This window comes from Chiloscyllium plagiosum, unplaced genomic scaffold (assembly GCF_037043375.1).
Source record: "Chiloscyllium plagiosum isolate Xiang-an unplaced genomic scaffold, Cpla_swu_hap1 HiC_scaffold_20, whole genome shotgun sequence".
Taxonomy (NCBI): domain Eukaryota; kingdom Metazoa; phylum Chordata; class Chondrichthyes; order Orectolobiformes; family Hemiscylliidae; genus Chiloscyllium; species Chiloscyllium plagiosum.
The window spans coordinates 9,065,347-9,081,281 of record NW_028270158.1 but is presented as its reverse complement, the minus strand read 5'-3'; the positions used below and the strand labels follow the sequence as shown (position 1 = coordinate 9,081,281).

The 15,935-nt window shown below is 46.1% G+C and overlaps 1 protein-coding gene across 9 annotated transcripts in view; it reads right to left on the bottom strand.

The window, feature by feature from the left end:
• Positions 1–15,935, bottom strand: part of mapk8ip3 (mitogen-activated protein kinase 8 interacting protein 3) — a 221,257-nt gene that overhangs the window by 119,728 nt on the left and 85,594 nt on the right. For 6 of the 9 annotated variants that reach the window (XM_087997645.1, XM_087997649.1, XM_087997647.1 and 3 more), the window contains 3 exons: positions 11,527–11,674; positions 3,582–3,816; positions 2,472–2,577 (listed from right to left, as the gene is read on the bottom strand). In XM_087997645.1, coding sequence (XP_087853771.1) covers positions 2,472–2,577; positions 3,582–3,816; positions 11,527–11,674 — 489 coding nt within the window. The remainder of the gene's footprint in view (positions 1–2,471; positions 2,578–3,581; positions 3,817–11,526; positions 11,675–15,935) is intronic. The other 3 variants (XM_087997646.1, XM_087997648.1, XM_087997651.1) reach the window with 2 other exon arrangements.

The following is a 15,935-nucleotide window of genomic DNA, read 5'->3' as shown; positions in this document are numbered from 1 at the left end:
AATACAAATCTCCTGATGGGGGAGGCTAACCTGGTACAATCAGGGAGTCCTGGCTGACAGATATAAACAGGAGCCTGGGGGCCCTTGTGTGATGCAGTGGTAATGTCCCTATCCCTGGACTGGGGACCTGGGTTCAAGTCTCACCTGCTCCAGAGGTGTGTAATAACATCTCCAAACAGGAGACAGGAAGGACTGCAGATGCTGGAAGTCAGAGTCAATAGGTGTGAGGCTAGAAAAGCATAGCAGGTCAGACAGCATCCGAGGAGCAGGAAAGTCAACGTTTCAGGCCATAACCCTTCGTCAATAAAAGGCTGTCTGAGCTGCTGTGCTTTTCCAGCCTCACACCAATTGACCACAACATCTCTGAACGGGTTGAGAAAATAGGTTAATTTGTATTTTTAAAAAGCCTAGAGGAGAAATAGATTGAGTGTTCAATAAAATATTAAAGATATATATAAACAGGAGTCATGGGTATTCTCCTCTCTCTAGGGACTGGCTCTGAGCTGGGTTGTCAGAGCCCATGCACGAGTAAATAAAAAGAGGTAAGTATCCCGTCACCATATTACCCTGTGCAGTTATTTCAGTTTTGTATCGCCAGCATCCACAGTATTTTGCTTTTAGGTAATTCCCTTATCTGGGTTGGAGTGACATACCGTGCCAGCTGTAACACAGCAATATCTGTGGCTAAGATCCCCGACAATCCTTAGCTCTTTTATCTACTCGGATTGGACTATGGTCACTCGCTACCCTCAACTTGGAGGAGGATAACATCAGACAAAACAAGTAGGTACAGTAGGCATGGTTACATCCCTAGTGTGGGCCCAGAGTCAAATTCTATCGAACGAGAGAGAAATGCAGCATTTCAGCCCAAGAGGACAGATAGCAGCCACATTCCAATTACCAGCTTCAGGATCACTCAGCTGCTGTTGGACAGCAGTACGACAAACCCAACACCTGGAGATCTGGAGATACCAGAATGTTAACGAGCACTCCACCGTTACCTCAGCTACCAGGCCTCTGCAAACCCTCTGGGAATGCCAACGCAAGGCCCAGTGTCAGCTTCTCTGGGTGCCTTGCACAGTGCCCCAGATGTCTACGCCAGGAATTTCATTGGCAGAATGGAACATAGGAGGTCTGAACAAATTACTGCAGATGCTGGAATCGGTACTGAAAACAAGAAATGCTGGAGATCACAGCGGGTCAGGCAGCATCCATGGAGAGAGAGCGAGCTAATGTTTTCAGTCTAGATGACCCTTCTTCAGAGCTGAAGTGAAGTGTGAACAGACAGCATTTATGCTACAGTTTGGGGTGGTGGTGGGGGTAGTGGGTGTAGGGTGCTGCATCCCACTTACTGTCCTTTTGTGTCTGGCAGGAGACACACCATAGTTCTGCCATTCGCGTTTTCCAATCACTTAATGTAAACTACTAAAGCCTTTTCTTCGCCAACACCCTACACCCATCCCCTCCTAACCCCGAACTAAAGCATACATGCTGTCCCTCTGCACTTCACTTCAGGTCTGAAGAAGAGTCATCTAGACTCAAAACGTTAGCCTAGAACATAGGAGGAGTAGGCCATTCAGCCCATGATACTTGTTCTGTTATTCAAAATGATCATGGCTGATTATCCAATTCTCTACATTTCTCTCCTTCATTGATATCTAGAAATCTATCAAACTCTACCTTAACCATACTCAAAGTCTGAGTTTGCACATCCCTTTGGGATAGATAATTCCTAAGATTTCCTCTGATTGAAAGAGAAATCCACCCCAACTCATTAGAGTGGCTTTCTCTTCATTTCTAAACCATGCCCCCGGTTCCAGACTACCCAGCCGGGGGAAATTCCTGCATCTAACCTCTCGATCCCTTTAGGTATTTTGTAGGTTTCAATGAGGTCACCTCCCATTCTTCAAAATTCTAGAGAATACAGGCCCAGTTTGCTCAAAGTCTGGTGAACCTTCACTGCACCCCCCCTCTCTGGTAATAATCTCTGTCCTGAGAGGAGACGACCAGAACTGCATGCAGTACTCCAGTACAGTCTAATCAAGCTCCTGTACAGCTGAAGCATATCTTCACTACTCCTGTACTCAATTCCAATTGCGATAAAGACTAACATCCCATTAGCCCACCCTATAGTTTGCTGAACCTACACGTTAACCTTCAGCGAATTGGCCACAAAGACATCCAAGTCCCTTTGTAAACCTCCACTTTCCAACCTCTGACCATTTAAGAAACACTCCGCACACCTGGAGGATGGAAACATGCTAGGCTTCCTTGTTACCATAGCAACAAGGATGGGCTCTATAACACTTCCCAGAGAAAATCCCAGAAACCCTGGAGGACAATCACTGTCAAGGCCAAATATAATCGCTTTCGCACATGGTGAGGGACAGGAAACCTGACCCCATTATCAGAATACGCTCCTCACTCAAATCACACTGCCCTTGACTGAACGTGTTCAGCCGCAAATCTACCTGTTGCCTCCACGTCCTTCAAAGCGAGAATCGTGACACATATCAAGTTCCGGTGTTGAATCAATAATCTCCTGGAGATCCGACAACTCGTCACTACTCCCCATTCCTGCAAATGATTTCAAGGGTACAATTAATTTCATGGTCAGATACATCGTGAAACTACTGAATCTCAATGTTCTGTGCAAGTAAACCTGAACTAAGCCGGCCTTGGGAGATCAGAGAGTGGTGGATTGAAGGGTTACTTACTGATAATGGTGCTTCTGGGTAGTATATTGAAAGAAGTGGTATATCACACAGTGAGTAATATAGCAGAGTGTTACAGTATTCAAGATAATTAGTAAGTGGCAGTGAATACATTTATTTCACATTCTAGTACCTGGAATCCATTTATTTTAACCAGGGTTAATTGCTCTGTCGCCCATAGTATCACGGAAACACTTTGGGACATTGGTTTCAATGAAAAGCAAAAATCAGGTGAGGTGCATAATGCATGGACAATCTGCAATCAGAAATATTGCACTCCTAACAAATTTGAATCCCATTCCAATGAATGTTCACCCACTAATAAAATCAATTTTTACACCACAAAATTTCTAATTTATCAGATTGCAATATAATTAAGAGTTTAAGCTCAGAGGTGATATGAAGCTCAGCTCCATCAATTTTTAAGAATGTCAGAATTATAGCAAGGAGTGTCACAATGTAAAAAAACAACATCCTGGAGTATAACTACAAACTGCAAGGTGATCATCCAAGTGACAGAAAAGTATTCTGTATTGAGAGTTATCACAAACGTTCAAGAGTAAAAACCAAGTAGCAATCTAATTTAACTAGTGGATTTAAATAGATGGTGTATGCATTCGAATACCAAGATCTGTGAATGCAAACTTAGAAGTAGGTTTGCAATGGGTGTCAGGGAGCAATTATCAGATGCTGGTCTAACAAAGCAGAAGAAGATGGCTGAAGCTATAACCAACATCAGCCCACTCTGAACTTGCAGTTCTGGGCACGACAACTGGGTTTCACACTGGAAAATGTTCCTGTGCTCAATACTGGCAATCCTCAACTCAGTGAGCACAGATAAAGGAGGGAGCAGGAGTATTCTCTCACCTATGCTGACGTTCCTCATCTCCTGGTTGACCTGGACTTCCATGTTTCTGCTATTACCTTTCGCCCGCTTTCGCTGGTTCTTGACTTTTCCGTCCCCGTTGTAGATTGGATTAATTACTTCGTTTAGCGGAGTGACAGCTGCAGAAGGGACGGATGACGTTGGTGTGTTGGAGTTGGTCCCTGTAGTACTTGGGGTGGCAGCAGCAGACGACTGGCCAGACTCCAAGGTATCATCCTGTTGCAAGACAAAGTTACAAACACAGATCAAATGCAGATCCATCTTCAGTGTGACGAGTGCGAGAGAGTGCGCGAGAGAGTGAGTGAGAGGAGCGCGAGAGAGTGAGAGGTGTGCGAGAGAGTGAGTGAGAGGTGTGCGAGAGAGTGAGTGAGAGGTGTGCGAGAGAGTGAGTGAGAGGTGTGCGAGAGAGAGAGCGAGAGGTGTGCGAGAGAGAGAGCGAGAGGTGTGCGAGAGAGAGAGCGAGAGGTGTGCGAGAGAGAGAGCGAGAGCGCGCGCGAGTGAGAGAGAGAGAGAGAGAGAGAGAAAGCGCGCGCGAGAGAGAGAGCACGCGAGAGAGAGAGAGAGCACGCGAGAGAGAGAGAGAGAGAGAGCATGCGAGAGAGAGAGAGAGAGAGAGCACGCGAGAGAGAGAGAGAGCGAGAGCACGCGAGAGAGAGAGAGAGAGCACGCGAGAGAGAGAGAGAGCGAGAGAGAGCACGCGAGAGAGAGAGAGAGAGCACTCGAGAGAGAGAGAGAGCGAGAGAGAGCACGCGAGAGAGAGAGAGAGAGCACGCGAGAGAGAGAGAGAGAGCACGCGAGAGAGAGAGAGAGAGAGCACGCGAGAGAGAGAGAGAGAGCACGCGAGAGAGAGAGAGAGCACGCGAGAGAGTGAGAGAGCACGCGAGAGAGTGAGAGAGCACGCGAGAGAGTGAGAGAGCACGCGAGAGAGTGAGAGAGCACGCGAGAGAGTGAGAGAGCACGCGAGAGAGTGAGAGAGCACGCGAGAGAGTGAGAGAGCACGCGAGAGAGTGAGAGAGCACGCGAGAGAGTGAGAGAGCACGCGAGAGAGTGAGAGAGCACGCGAGAGAGTGAGAGAGCACGCGAGAGAGTGAGAGAGCACGCGAGAGAGTGAGAGAGCACGCGAGAGAGTGAGAGAGCACGCGAGAGAGTGAGAGAGCACGCGAGAGAGTGAGAGCACGCGAGAGAGTGAGAGCACGCGAGAGAGAGAGAGAGCACGCGAGAGAGTGAGAGAGCACGCGAGAGAGTGAGAGAGCACGCGAGAGAGTGAGAGAGCACGCGAGAGTGAGAGAGCACGCGAGAGAGTGAGAGAGCACGCGAGAGAGTGAGAGAGCACGCGAGAGAGTGAGAGAGCACGCGAGAGAGTGAGAGAGCACGCGAGAGAGTGAGAGCACGCGAGAGAGTGAGAGCACGCGAGAGAGTGAGAGCACGCGAGAGAGTGAGAGCACGCGAGAGAGAGAGAGCACACGAGAGAGAGAGAGCACACGAGAGAGAGAGAGCACACGAGAGAGAGAGCACGCGAGAGAGAGAGAGCACACGAGAGAGAGAGAGAGCACGCGAGAGAGAGAGAGCACGCGAGAGAGAGAGAGCACGCGAGAGAGAGAGAGCACGCGAGAGAGAGAGAGCACGCGAGAGAGAGAGAGCACGCGAGAGAGAGAGAGCACGCGAGAGAGAGAGCACGCGAGAGAGAGAGCACGCGAGAGAGAGAGCACGCGAGAGAGAGAGCACGCGAGAGAGAGAGCACGCGAGAGAGAGAGCACGCGAGAGAGAGAGCACGCGAGAGAGAGAGCACGCGAGAGAGAGAGCACGCGAGAGAGAGAGCACGCGAGAGAGAGAGCACGCGAGAGAGAGAGCACGCGAGAGAGAGAGCACGCGAGAGAGAGAGCACGCGAGAGAGAGAGCACGCGAGAGAGCGCGAGCGAGCGAGAGTGAGTTGTGACCAGCAGGTGAATTGAGAGCCTCAATCTATTTCAAACTATCTAAAATAAACAAAAAGGTGCCATGCCTATTGTTAGAACACAGCATGGGAATCAGCCAGAAACTGTAACCAGTCAAAGTAACTGGACAACTGGGGTGGGAGGTTAGAATATCAATGTGATACACAATTAGCAGCAATAGAAAGTTCCATTCACTAATATCCATGTTGTATAAGAGTCAATTCCAAAATGCATAAACTTACCAGGTTTATCATTGGCGAACGGGAGGACTGCAGATGCTGGAGATTGGAGTCAAGATTAGAGTGGTGCTGGAAAAGCACATTGACTGGGTTCTTCCCAGAAACAGCATCAATGTAACACCAGGAACAACAGTTTTATTAAGTCCACATTACATTCCAGGTCTGAGCTCCAGCTGCAGCACAGCCTGAACTCTGTCTACTCCCCTGATTTTTTCCCAAAGTAGAGGAAATGGGACACACCATTGCCAACAGGAATCTCAGGGTGCCCAGTCGAAGTATGGGATTTCAGATAAGCAGAGAGAGAGAAGACCACGGAGAGGTGGGGAGCTCAGCCGATTGAGGGTGAACACGTGAACATATAAAGAAATACACAGCCCTCTGTTTCTGTCAGGAAGCAGCTTCAAATTTAAAAAGAGATGTCCCCAAGACATGAATAGATGCCAGTGTCGAGAGTGCGGTGCTGGAAAAGCACAGGTCAGGCAGCATCCGAGGAGCAGGAGAATCGACATTTAGGGCATAAGCCCTTCATCAGGAATGAGGCTTGTGGGTCAGGGCTGAGAGATAAATGGAAGAGGGATGGGGTAGGGGAGAGGTAGCTGGGAAAGCGATAGGTGGACAAAGGTGAGGGAGAAGGTGATAGGTCAGAGGGGACGGTGATGGACAAGTTTGAGGCTTGGGATAATGTGGGGGGGAGAGAGAGAAATGAGGAAGCTGTTGAAATCCACATTTATCTCCGGGTGGTTGCAAGGTCCCAGGCAGAATATGAGGCGCTCCTCCTCCAGGCATTGGGTGGTAACGGTTTAGTAGTGGAGAAGGCCCAAGACCTGCATGTCCATGACGGAGTGGGAGGGGGAGTTGAAGTGTTCAGTCACGGGGCGGTGGGGTTGGTGGGTACAGGTGTCCCAGAGATGTTTTCTAAAACGATCTGCAAGAAGGCGTCCTGTCTCCCTGATGTAGAGGAGACCACACCGGGTGCAATGGATGCAGTAGATGACATTGGGAGAGGTATAGGTGAATTTCTGATGGATGTAGAAGGATCCCTTGGGGCCTTGGACGGAGGTGAGGGGGAGTGGTGTGGGCGCAGGTTTTGCCCTTCCCGCAGTGGCAAGGAAACGTGCTGGGAGTGGGGTATGGGTGGGTGGGGGTTGTGGACGTGACGAGGGAGTCGCAGAGGGAATGCTGATGGGGTGGGGAGGGAGATATATCTCTGGTGGTGGGGTCTGTTTGGAGGTGGCGGAGGTGGAAGAGGATAATGCGCTGTTTGCAGAGGTTGGTGGGGTGAAAAGTGAGGATCAGGGGGTTTCTGTCCTTGTTGGGAGGGTGGGGTTCAAGGGCAGTAGTGTGTGAAGTAGAGAGGATGCGCTGATGGGCATCGTCAACCACATGAAATAGATGTCAGACTGATCCACAGAGCAGACAGTGATACAAAGAGGCTTCTGTGGAGTCTGTTTTACGTTTTCTGGAGTTTACCAAAGTATTCTGCTAGTCCCAGAATATTCCTTTTTCTAAAAAGGACATATTTTGTTGAAACATTCCTTCATATAATCACAGGATCCCTACAGTGTGGAAGCAGACATTCCACCCATCAAGTCCATACTGACCCTCTGAAGAGCATCCCAGCCAGAGCCGCACTATCCCTGTCACCCTGCATATCCCTGGACACTATGGGCAATTTAGCATGGCCAATCCACCTAACCTTCACATCTTTGGACTGCATGAGGAAACTGGAGCACCCAGAGGAAACCCACACAGACACAGGGATAATGTGCAAACTCCACACAGACAGTTGCCTGAGGGTGGAATCGAACACAGGTCCCTCGCGCTGTGGGGCAGCAGTGCTAACCACTGAGCCACCATACTATCCTCTTCTTGCACTGAATAGAACATTTTGCAAGAAGTACAAATACAAGAGAAAAATAACATTTAGTCTGCGTGACAGGAGACTGCTCATTTCTTCTCAACCAATCTCCAACTGGTGGAGGTGTTGCCATGGATAACAAACCTCTTCATGCTGATTGATGTTAACTGCCAGGCTTTGTTTAAATTTAATTAAATTCAGTTTAATTGCTTTAAACCAGGCAGGTAAACACTGATTGGTCAGGGCATATCGCCAAAAATGTGAAATACCACAGAACTTGCTTTTCCTCTCAGAGTTGCATTCCTGTGAATATCCAGATGCATCAAGATGAAATGTTTTGATGAAATGTATCTCATTTCAGAAAGTCTTAAATTCCATACCCAAGAACAACTCTTTCCAGAACAGCAAATTGTGGAATTCCTGGTAAAACTCATCCAGATCATTAACCAAAGCATAAATAACTTGCAATAATAAGTTACTTTTGTTTAAGCTCAGAGTTGACAGTTATTCATTCATACACGGGTTTATTGGAACAGTTTGCGATGGGTTATTATCTGGAACAGTGTGTGATTAAGAAACATTCCAATTTGGTTAATAGGGGAAATAAAACTGTCATTGGGGAGAAATTGTTCCACATCGATGCTAGGTTTTGGGAGCATTTAAAAAAAAAAGAGACGAGACACACCAATTTTTGAGCATGGAATTCCGGGCTTTTGTCATGGCTGCAACATTATAGGAAAGACACACATTGTAGGAGATGGAGAAGATTTATGACAGTATTGTCTAACTTTAGTTACAAGGAAAGATTAGACAGAATGGGGCCAAATGCTGCAAAGTGGGTTTAGGTTGGTTGACTACTTGTCAGACAGTAAAGACACTGTGGGCTGAATGGTCTCCCTAACTGCTGTAAATTTCTGTAATTCTATAAACCTGGAATTGGAGTACAGAGTAAAATTGGAAAATTGTCAATGATGCTATTGGTAGAAGCAACTTACAAGAATGGTTTCAGGAATGAGAGACCTCAAATAGGAGGACTGACTCTGTTCTCCTTGGAGAGACAAAGACAGAGAAGATTTGATGAAAGTTTTTCAAAATCATGAGCGAGATGGATAGCATAGCTAGGAAGAAATTGTTCCTGATCATAAAAGAAAGGGAGAACGAGAGGGCATAGGTTTAAAGTGACGTGCAAACAAAACAAGGTTGATGTGAGAAAAAGCAGTTTCACACTGGGAGTAGTTAGGGTGGGGAATGCACTGCCTGGTAACGTGGAGGAGGCAGGTTTAAATGGAGGCATTCAAGAGGAACACTGGATAATTATTTAGAGAGAAATGGTGGCAGGGAAATGGGGGGGAAAGCAGTAAATTGGCACTAGGAAATAGAACTAGTGTGGGCATGATGGGCTGAATGGCCTCCTTCTGCATCATACATATTTGGTATCACAGAGATGTTAAGAGCAAAAACAGTAAAAGTGACACCAACTGACTGCAACAGGGCAATTATAGACTAGCAGAGGGCGCAGACAAATGGCAGATGGAATTTAATACAGAGACATGTGAGATAATGTACTTCGGCAGAGGGTATCGGAAAAGACAATTATAAACCCAATGGCACAGTTTTAGATAGCATGCAGCTCCTCACAGGGGACTTAATTTGCTCAGAAATTGGGGTGGGGTGGGGGGGGGGGGGGGGGGGGTGATGGAGAGAGACAAGAAAGTCAGTAACACTTTATGCGTTTATCAGCACTGGCCCATTTCTAGCCCGTTGTTCCTTTCTTTATGCCTGGACCATTCTTCCTGATGATTTTGAGCTTTGTAAATAAAGGTATCGAGTTCAACAGCAAGAAAGTTAGGCTGAACCTTTATAGCCCACAGGTAGTGTGTCTCCAGGTCAGGTCCTTTTGTGAGGACGTGAAAGTCCGAGAGAGGGTTTAGAAGGGATTATCAGGATGATTCCTGGGACAAGGAGGTGCCAGCGATGAGAAGCTGATACTGCTCACCTCGGAGCAAAGGAGTTTGATCAAAACATATAAGATGATGGCAAGCTTAGATGAGTTAGACAAAGAAACGTTGCTCCTACTTGCCAATGGAACGAGAGTTTGAGGACAAAGGACTAAGAGCTATCCGGCAAGTTTGGGGGGGGGTGGAGGGTTTGGGAGGCAGTGAGCAGGAAATACCAGAGTTGTTCCATCAAGAACCAGCATGCATTCCGATGGGCCAAACAGCCCCCGTTAGGCTCTATCATTCTTGCTGCTTTAATTGGCCATGGGGATTATCTGTAATGATTATCGTTGTTCCCCAGTTAGGTAGCACAGAGTCCGATGTCTTTGTGCAAGTTACAACAGCCGCTGAGTTGGAGGGCCTACGCCACCATGTCATACTAAAAAAAGGATCTTGCGTATATTTTTTGTGGAGCCAAGGACGTGAGCATCTCTCTTCGATCTGGAGCACTACAGCAGGCTGCAGCCACCAGTCTGTTTCGAAATCCCGCCAGTCCCCTCGAGCACAACACTTTGCCCAAATCAGTCACCTGAGCAGTGTTAGCTCCCTCTAGAAGCACCACAGGCAGGGCACAGCTCGCTGGGAGTAGGCATTATCAGGCTTGTTGCTGCAGTAACATCAACCTCTTCATGCCTTTATCAGCACTGGCCAATTTCTAGCCCATTGTTCCTTCCTTTATGCCTGGATCATTCTTCCTGTGATCACTGACCAGCACGGACAGAAACGCACCATTTGGTAACTCCAATTAACAAGAACGGCAGCGTCAAATGGTCTGGAGATAAATGTGCATGTGAAGTGATAAATGTCAGGTCTCAATGCTGAGCCATTGAGGAAATTGAAATTAGAAGGCTACAATTGGATTGGAGAGTCAGAGATGGCAAATAAAATGAATAGGAGCCTGCCGGACGAAACCAAACAGGCAGGAGGAGATCAGAAAGCATCAAGATACAAGGAGCAACAAGAGTCAAAAACACCAACATCGAGTCGGTTTCTTCTTGGGCTGATTTCCAGAATGGGGTAAAGTAAAATGATCCTAATTAAAGCTTTACAGCACAGTAACAACCTGTACCTGCTCCCATTCAAGGTCCATATTATAGAAAAAAAATGTCTATTGACACATTTAAAATGCTCTTGGCAAGTAAGTAGAAAATACACACAGTACCCCCTGCCAGCACTACTGGTGCCAACCTGTTTATGGGCATAACCTTTTATAAAGTGTGCTCATGCCCTCTGATCCTATCGAGGGGTTGACAGGAGACACAGCCCTGGGGAATACCAGTCGCAGGACTGGGGGAGGTCCCTTCACTGGCTCAGAGTTGCCAGTATAGGGCCTCAGCTAGCCCCTGGCAGAAGGCTGCCCACCGACCTACCCTCCCGTGACAGAATCACTATAAATCAGGCAGGCAATGGCCACCTCACCATCCAACTTCCCTCTTCATACTACAACAACCATCCCTTGCCTCCCAGTCGCCATGTGTGTGTACCTTGTAGTTAGAGAAATGCATACAGGAGACATACATACAACTGTTATCAGAATGCAATATGCAGCTCCAGAGTCAACAGATCAAGCAGAGGTGGAAATTGCACTTAGTATGGCTTTAGTCACTTGTTAAGACTGTTCAATGGATATAGATCAGAGGAGAACTTAGAATGGAAATAAGAAAATATATCACAGCCACACAGCTTAATCTCATTTCTGCTAAAAACAGAAACATGACCCATAACCTGGAAAATCTCATTCTTCTGCAGGATACTGTAGTTCACTACAGGAAAGGAGCTTAAAAGGGGAAATATTAAACACTAAAACCATGACAATTTCCTGTTCAAAGTCTACAATGTTTTCCATTAGGAATTAAAGCCCAGGTGGTTCATTGTCTGTGTGCCCAAGATTCACTCACCTTCCCGCTACCATTAGATGGGGGCTGACTTAGATCACTCAAATGCCAATTGTCAGAACCAGGAGTGATACGACCAACTTGCTGTCCACGGAGATTCCCGTCCAGCACAGGGAAGAGGGGGCCCAGAGTATTCGGCCGTTCCTTCCTACTAGGAAAGAGCAACAATGTGCAATTGAAGTTTCATGTTTACCAGCAACTCACACATTCTTCAAAGACATTGAGACTGTTGTTTAGCCATTATGACTGTATAGACTTTGCTATTGCAAGGCTCAGTATATGCACAGGTTGCGTCATTGCTTTCTAAGCTTTATCACAGCTACTGATAATAGAGAGATACTGAAGAAATAATGGTTGCGAAAGCTTTCCATTTTTCACACATTGAGACAAATGCAAGAATTTCCAATTTCAAATAATCACAACAATAAATACTGTAGGCAAATCATTCAATAATGATCACATCAAAACATTGTAGTGTCCCAAAATATCAAAAAATACAGTCATCAAGAACACTCTGGATAACCACATCACATCATTTCTCCACTAAATGTAGCAGTGAAAAGTGGAGGATGATGTCTTTCCACCTCATGGTGAAAGAGAATCTCCTCTTTCCAGTTTTAGTCTCCTTACTTGAGAAAGGATGTACTGGTACTGGAGGGGGTGCAGAGGAGGGTCACTAGGTTGATTCTGGAGTTGAAGGGGGTTGACTTATGAGGAGAGACTGAGTAGACTGGGATTATATTCTTTGGAATTTAGACAAAATGAAGGGGGAATTCTTATAGAAACAAAATTATGAAGGGAATTCATAAGATAGAAGCAGGAACGTTGTTTCCACTGGCGGGTGAAACAAGAACTAGGGGACGTGAGGGGGAGCAGATTTAGGTCCGAGTTGGGGAGGGACTTCTTAATCCAAAGGTTGTGAATCCGTGGAATTCCCTGCCCACTGAAGCAGTTGAGGCTACCTCGTTGAATTTCTTTAAGGCAAAGATAGGTTTTTGAACAGTAAAAGAATTCAGGGTTATCGTGAGTGGGCAGGTAAGTGGATTGAGTCCACAAAAAGAATCAGCCATGATCTTATTGAATGGCAGAGCAGGCCCAACGGGCCAGATGGCCTATTCCTGTTTGTCTTTTCATGTTCTTATTCTACGTCTGGACTCAGATCTTTGGTTAATTATGTGAAGAGTAAATGCACTCTGGTACCATTCTATTGTTCCATGCAAACAATTTTGGGCATCAGATTGCATTGAATTAGAGAGCAGAATGTCACACACAATGTCTTCATAGGCATGCAACTCAACGCTGCAAACACAAGAATATCAGAACTGAACTTTATAGCTGTTAGTCTCATTGTTCTGTCCACCCATTGAAGGTGTGGTCTAGTAGGTATAATTTTTGCTTAGTGAGGCAGGGATGGGTGTGAAGGTCCAAAAATCTTGTGAGACGAGGAATCGTGTGCATATTACCAAACAAAATGACAAAGTCACTGAAGTTTGAGGAGCCAATAAATTATGGCACTTTTTATGATCCTTAGTAAAATTCAAATGCTCCTAGGCAATTTCAAATGGAACTTTGACAAGAAACATTATTTTTCTCCTTGTTTACATTAGCAGGAGGTCCAATGTATTTCCACCAAACCACCAAAGTGACCTCAGTATTTGAACTCCTTACCAACAGAACATGACCTTGTTGGATTATGTACATGCAAAGGAAAGCAAAGGGCCATGGAGGGTGAGGCGGAGATCAGGAAGAGACCCGGGTTCAATTCCCGACTCAGGCGACTGACTGTGTGGAGTTTGCACATTCTCCCAGTGTCTGCGTGGGTTTCCTCCGGGTGCTCCGGTTTCCTCCCACAGTCCAAAGATGTGCAGGTCAGGTGAATTGGCCATGCTAAATTGCCCGTAGTGTTAGGTAAAGGGGTAAATGTAGGGATATGGGTGGGTTGCGCTTCGGCGGGTCGGTGTGGACTTGTTGGGCCGAAGGGCCTGTTTCCTCACTGTAAGTAATCTAATTACAAAGTGTGGGATTCCCAATGAAATGTCAGAACTCCAGTAAAACAGGAAAATTCCTTCATCCTGGTGAGCACATTTTTTCCCAACTGCCAGTGCTTCCATGGTTTTAGCTTCAGATCAGAAAACACTCTTTTTGAAAGTTTAGACACTTTTACATTAGGAGTGAGGTAATGGTCCTTTAAATCTTTCATAATCATTAAGAGAAATAGGTGCAAGATCTACTCCTTTTAAAATACTCTCTCTTTCCTATATTGGTCTCCCATTGTAAGTATGTTTGCACCCAGGTGATAGCTGATCTTGAATGAGGTATCTGATCCCCAATCCCCTCAACCATTGCCCCAAAACTACTTCAAGTTTTTCATGTGCCTTATTCTAGTTCTGGGAGCAGAGTTAGTGGAACAGACTAATGAATGCTTTTTGCAACTACTCTTTTCTGATTTCCACATCAGAAATACCGGTGGACATTTGCTCACTGTCACATTCAGCACCATGGACAGCATCCAATACCAGGTCCATGACCTGCAGTTCACTGGCTCCAATGACTCAGTATGAATTTCAACCCTCTTGAAAGTACCATTCACATCACAAAGTCAACCCCTATCTTCTGTCTAAAGAGCTGTTCTCAAACAATGACTGTTGCAGGAGTACACAAAACTGTACAGTACAGGAACAGGCCTTTCAGGCCATGGTGCTGTACCAAACATGATGCCAGGTTAAACTAATCCCTTCAGCCTGTCTATGGTTCATATCCCTCTGTTCCTTGCTTATTCATGTGCTTATTTATAAGCCCCTTAAATGCCCCTATCATCTCTGCCTCCATCACCACCACTGGCTGTGCATTCCAGGCGCACTCCATGTAAATGACATGCCCCTCACATCTCCTTTGAACTAGTGAGTTTTGAGAAGATTGGCAGCTCAGGTTGAGGTTTTGGATGTAAGTTTGCTTGCTGAGCTGGAAGATTTATTTTCAGACATTTCGTCATCATACTAGAGAACATCAGTGAGCCTCCGGAGAAGCACTGGCATTACTGACCCACTTTCTATTTATATGTTTAGGTTTCCTTGGGTTGGTGAGGTCATTTGCTGTGATGTCATTTCCTGTTCTTTTTCTCAGAGGGTGGTAAATGGGTGCAAGTCGATGTGTTTATTGATAGAGTTCCAGTTGGAATGCCATGTTTCAAGGAGTTCGCATGCGTGTCTCTGTTCGGCTTGTCCTAGGGTGGATGTGTTGTCCCAGTTGAAGTGATGTCCTTCCTCAACTGTATGTAAGAATACTAATGATAGTGGGCCATGTCTTTTTGTGGCCAGAGTCTTTAGTATTCAAAAGGAACAGGTACCCAATGAACACAGTTTGCTGATCTCAGCAACAAACCCAAACAAGCAGACAAAACCTGTCCAGAAACCCTAACCACTCTCCCCTACATCAAAGGCATCTCAGTAATGACTGCCAGATTACTCAGACCACTTGACATCATGGTAGCCCACAAACCCACCAAAACACTAAAACAGCAGCTAATGAACTTGAAAGACCCTATAAAGACAACAAGCAAAACTGACATCATTTACAAAATACCTTGCAAGAACTGTAACAAACACTACATTGGACAAACAGGCAGAAAACTAGCCACCAGGATACATGAACATCAACTAGCCACAAAACAACATGACCCTCTCTCACTAGTATCCTTACATATAGATAAGGAAGGGCCTGTGACCAGTGGAGTGTCAGAAGGATCGATACTGGCCCACCACTTTTCATCATTTATATAAATGGTTTGGATGTGAGCATGAGATATAATTAGTAAGTTTGCTGATTTCACCAAAATTGGAGGTGTAGTGGACAGCGAAGAAGGTTTCCTCTGATTACAACAGGATCTTGATCAGATGGGCCAATGGGCTGAGAAATGGCAGATAGAGGCAAATTTAAATAAATGCAAGGTGCTACATTTTGGGAAAGCAAATCTTAGCAGGACTTAGACATTTAATGGTAAGGTCCTAGGGAGTGTTGCTGAACAAAGAGACCTTGGAATGCAGGTTCATAGCTCCTTGAAAGTGGAGGCGGCGTTTGGTATGCTTTCCTTTATTAGTCAGAGTATTGAGTGAAGGGGTTGTGAGGTCATGTTGCAGCTGTACAGGACATTGGTTAGGCCACTGTTGGAATATTGCGTGCAATTCTGGTCTCCTATCGGAAAGATGTTGTGAAACTTGAAAGGGTTCAGAAAGGATCTGAGCTACAGGGAGAGGTTGAATAGGCTAGGGCTGTTTCCCCTGGAAGGTTGGAGGCTGAGGGGTGACCTTGTAGAGGTTTATAAAAACATGAGGGGCATGGATAGGATAAATAGACAAAGTATTTTCACTGGTGTGGGGGAGTCCAGAACTAGAGGGCATAGGTTTAGGGTGAGA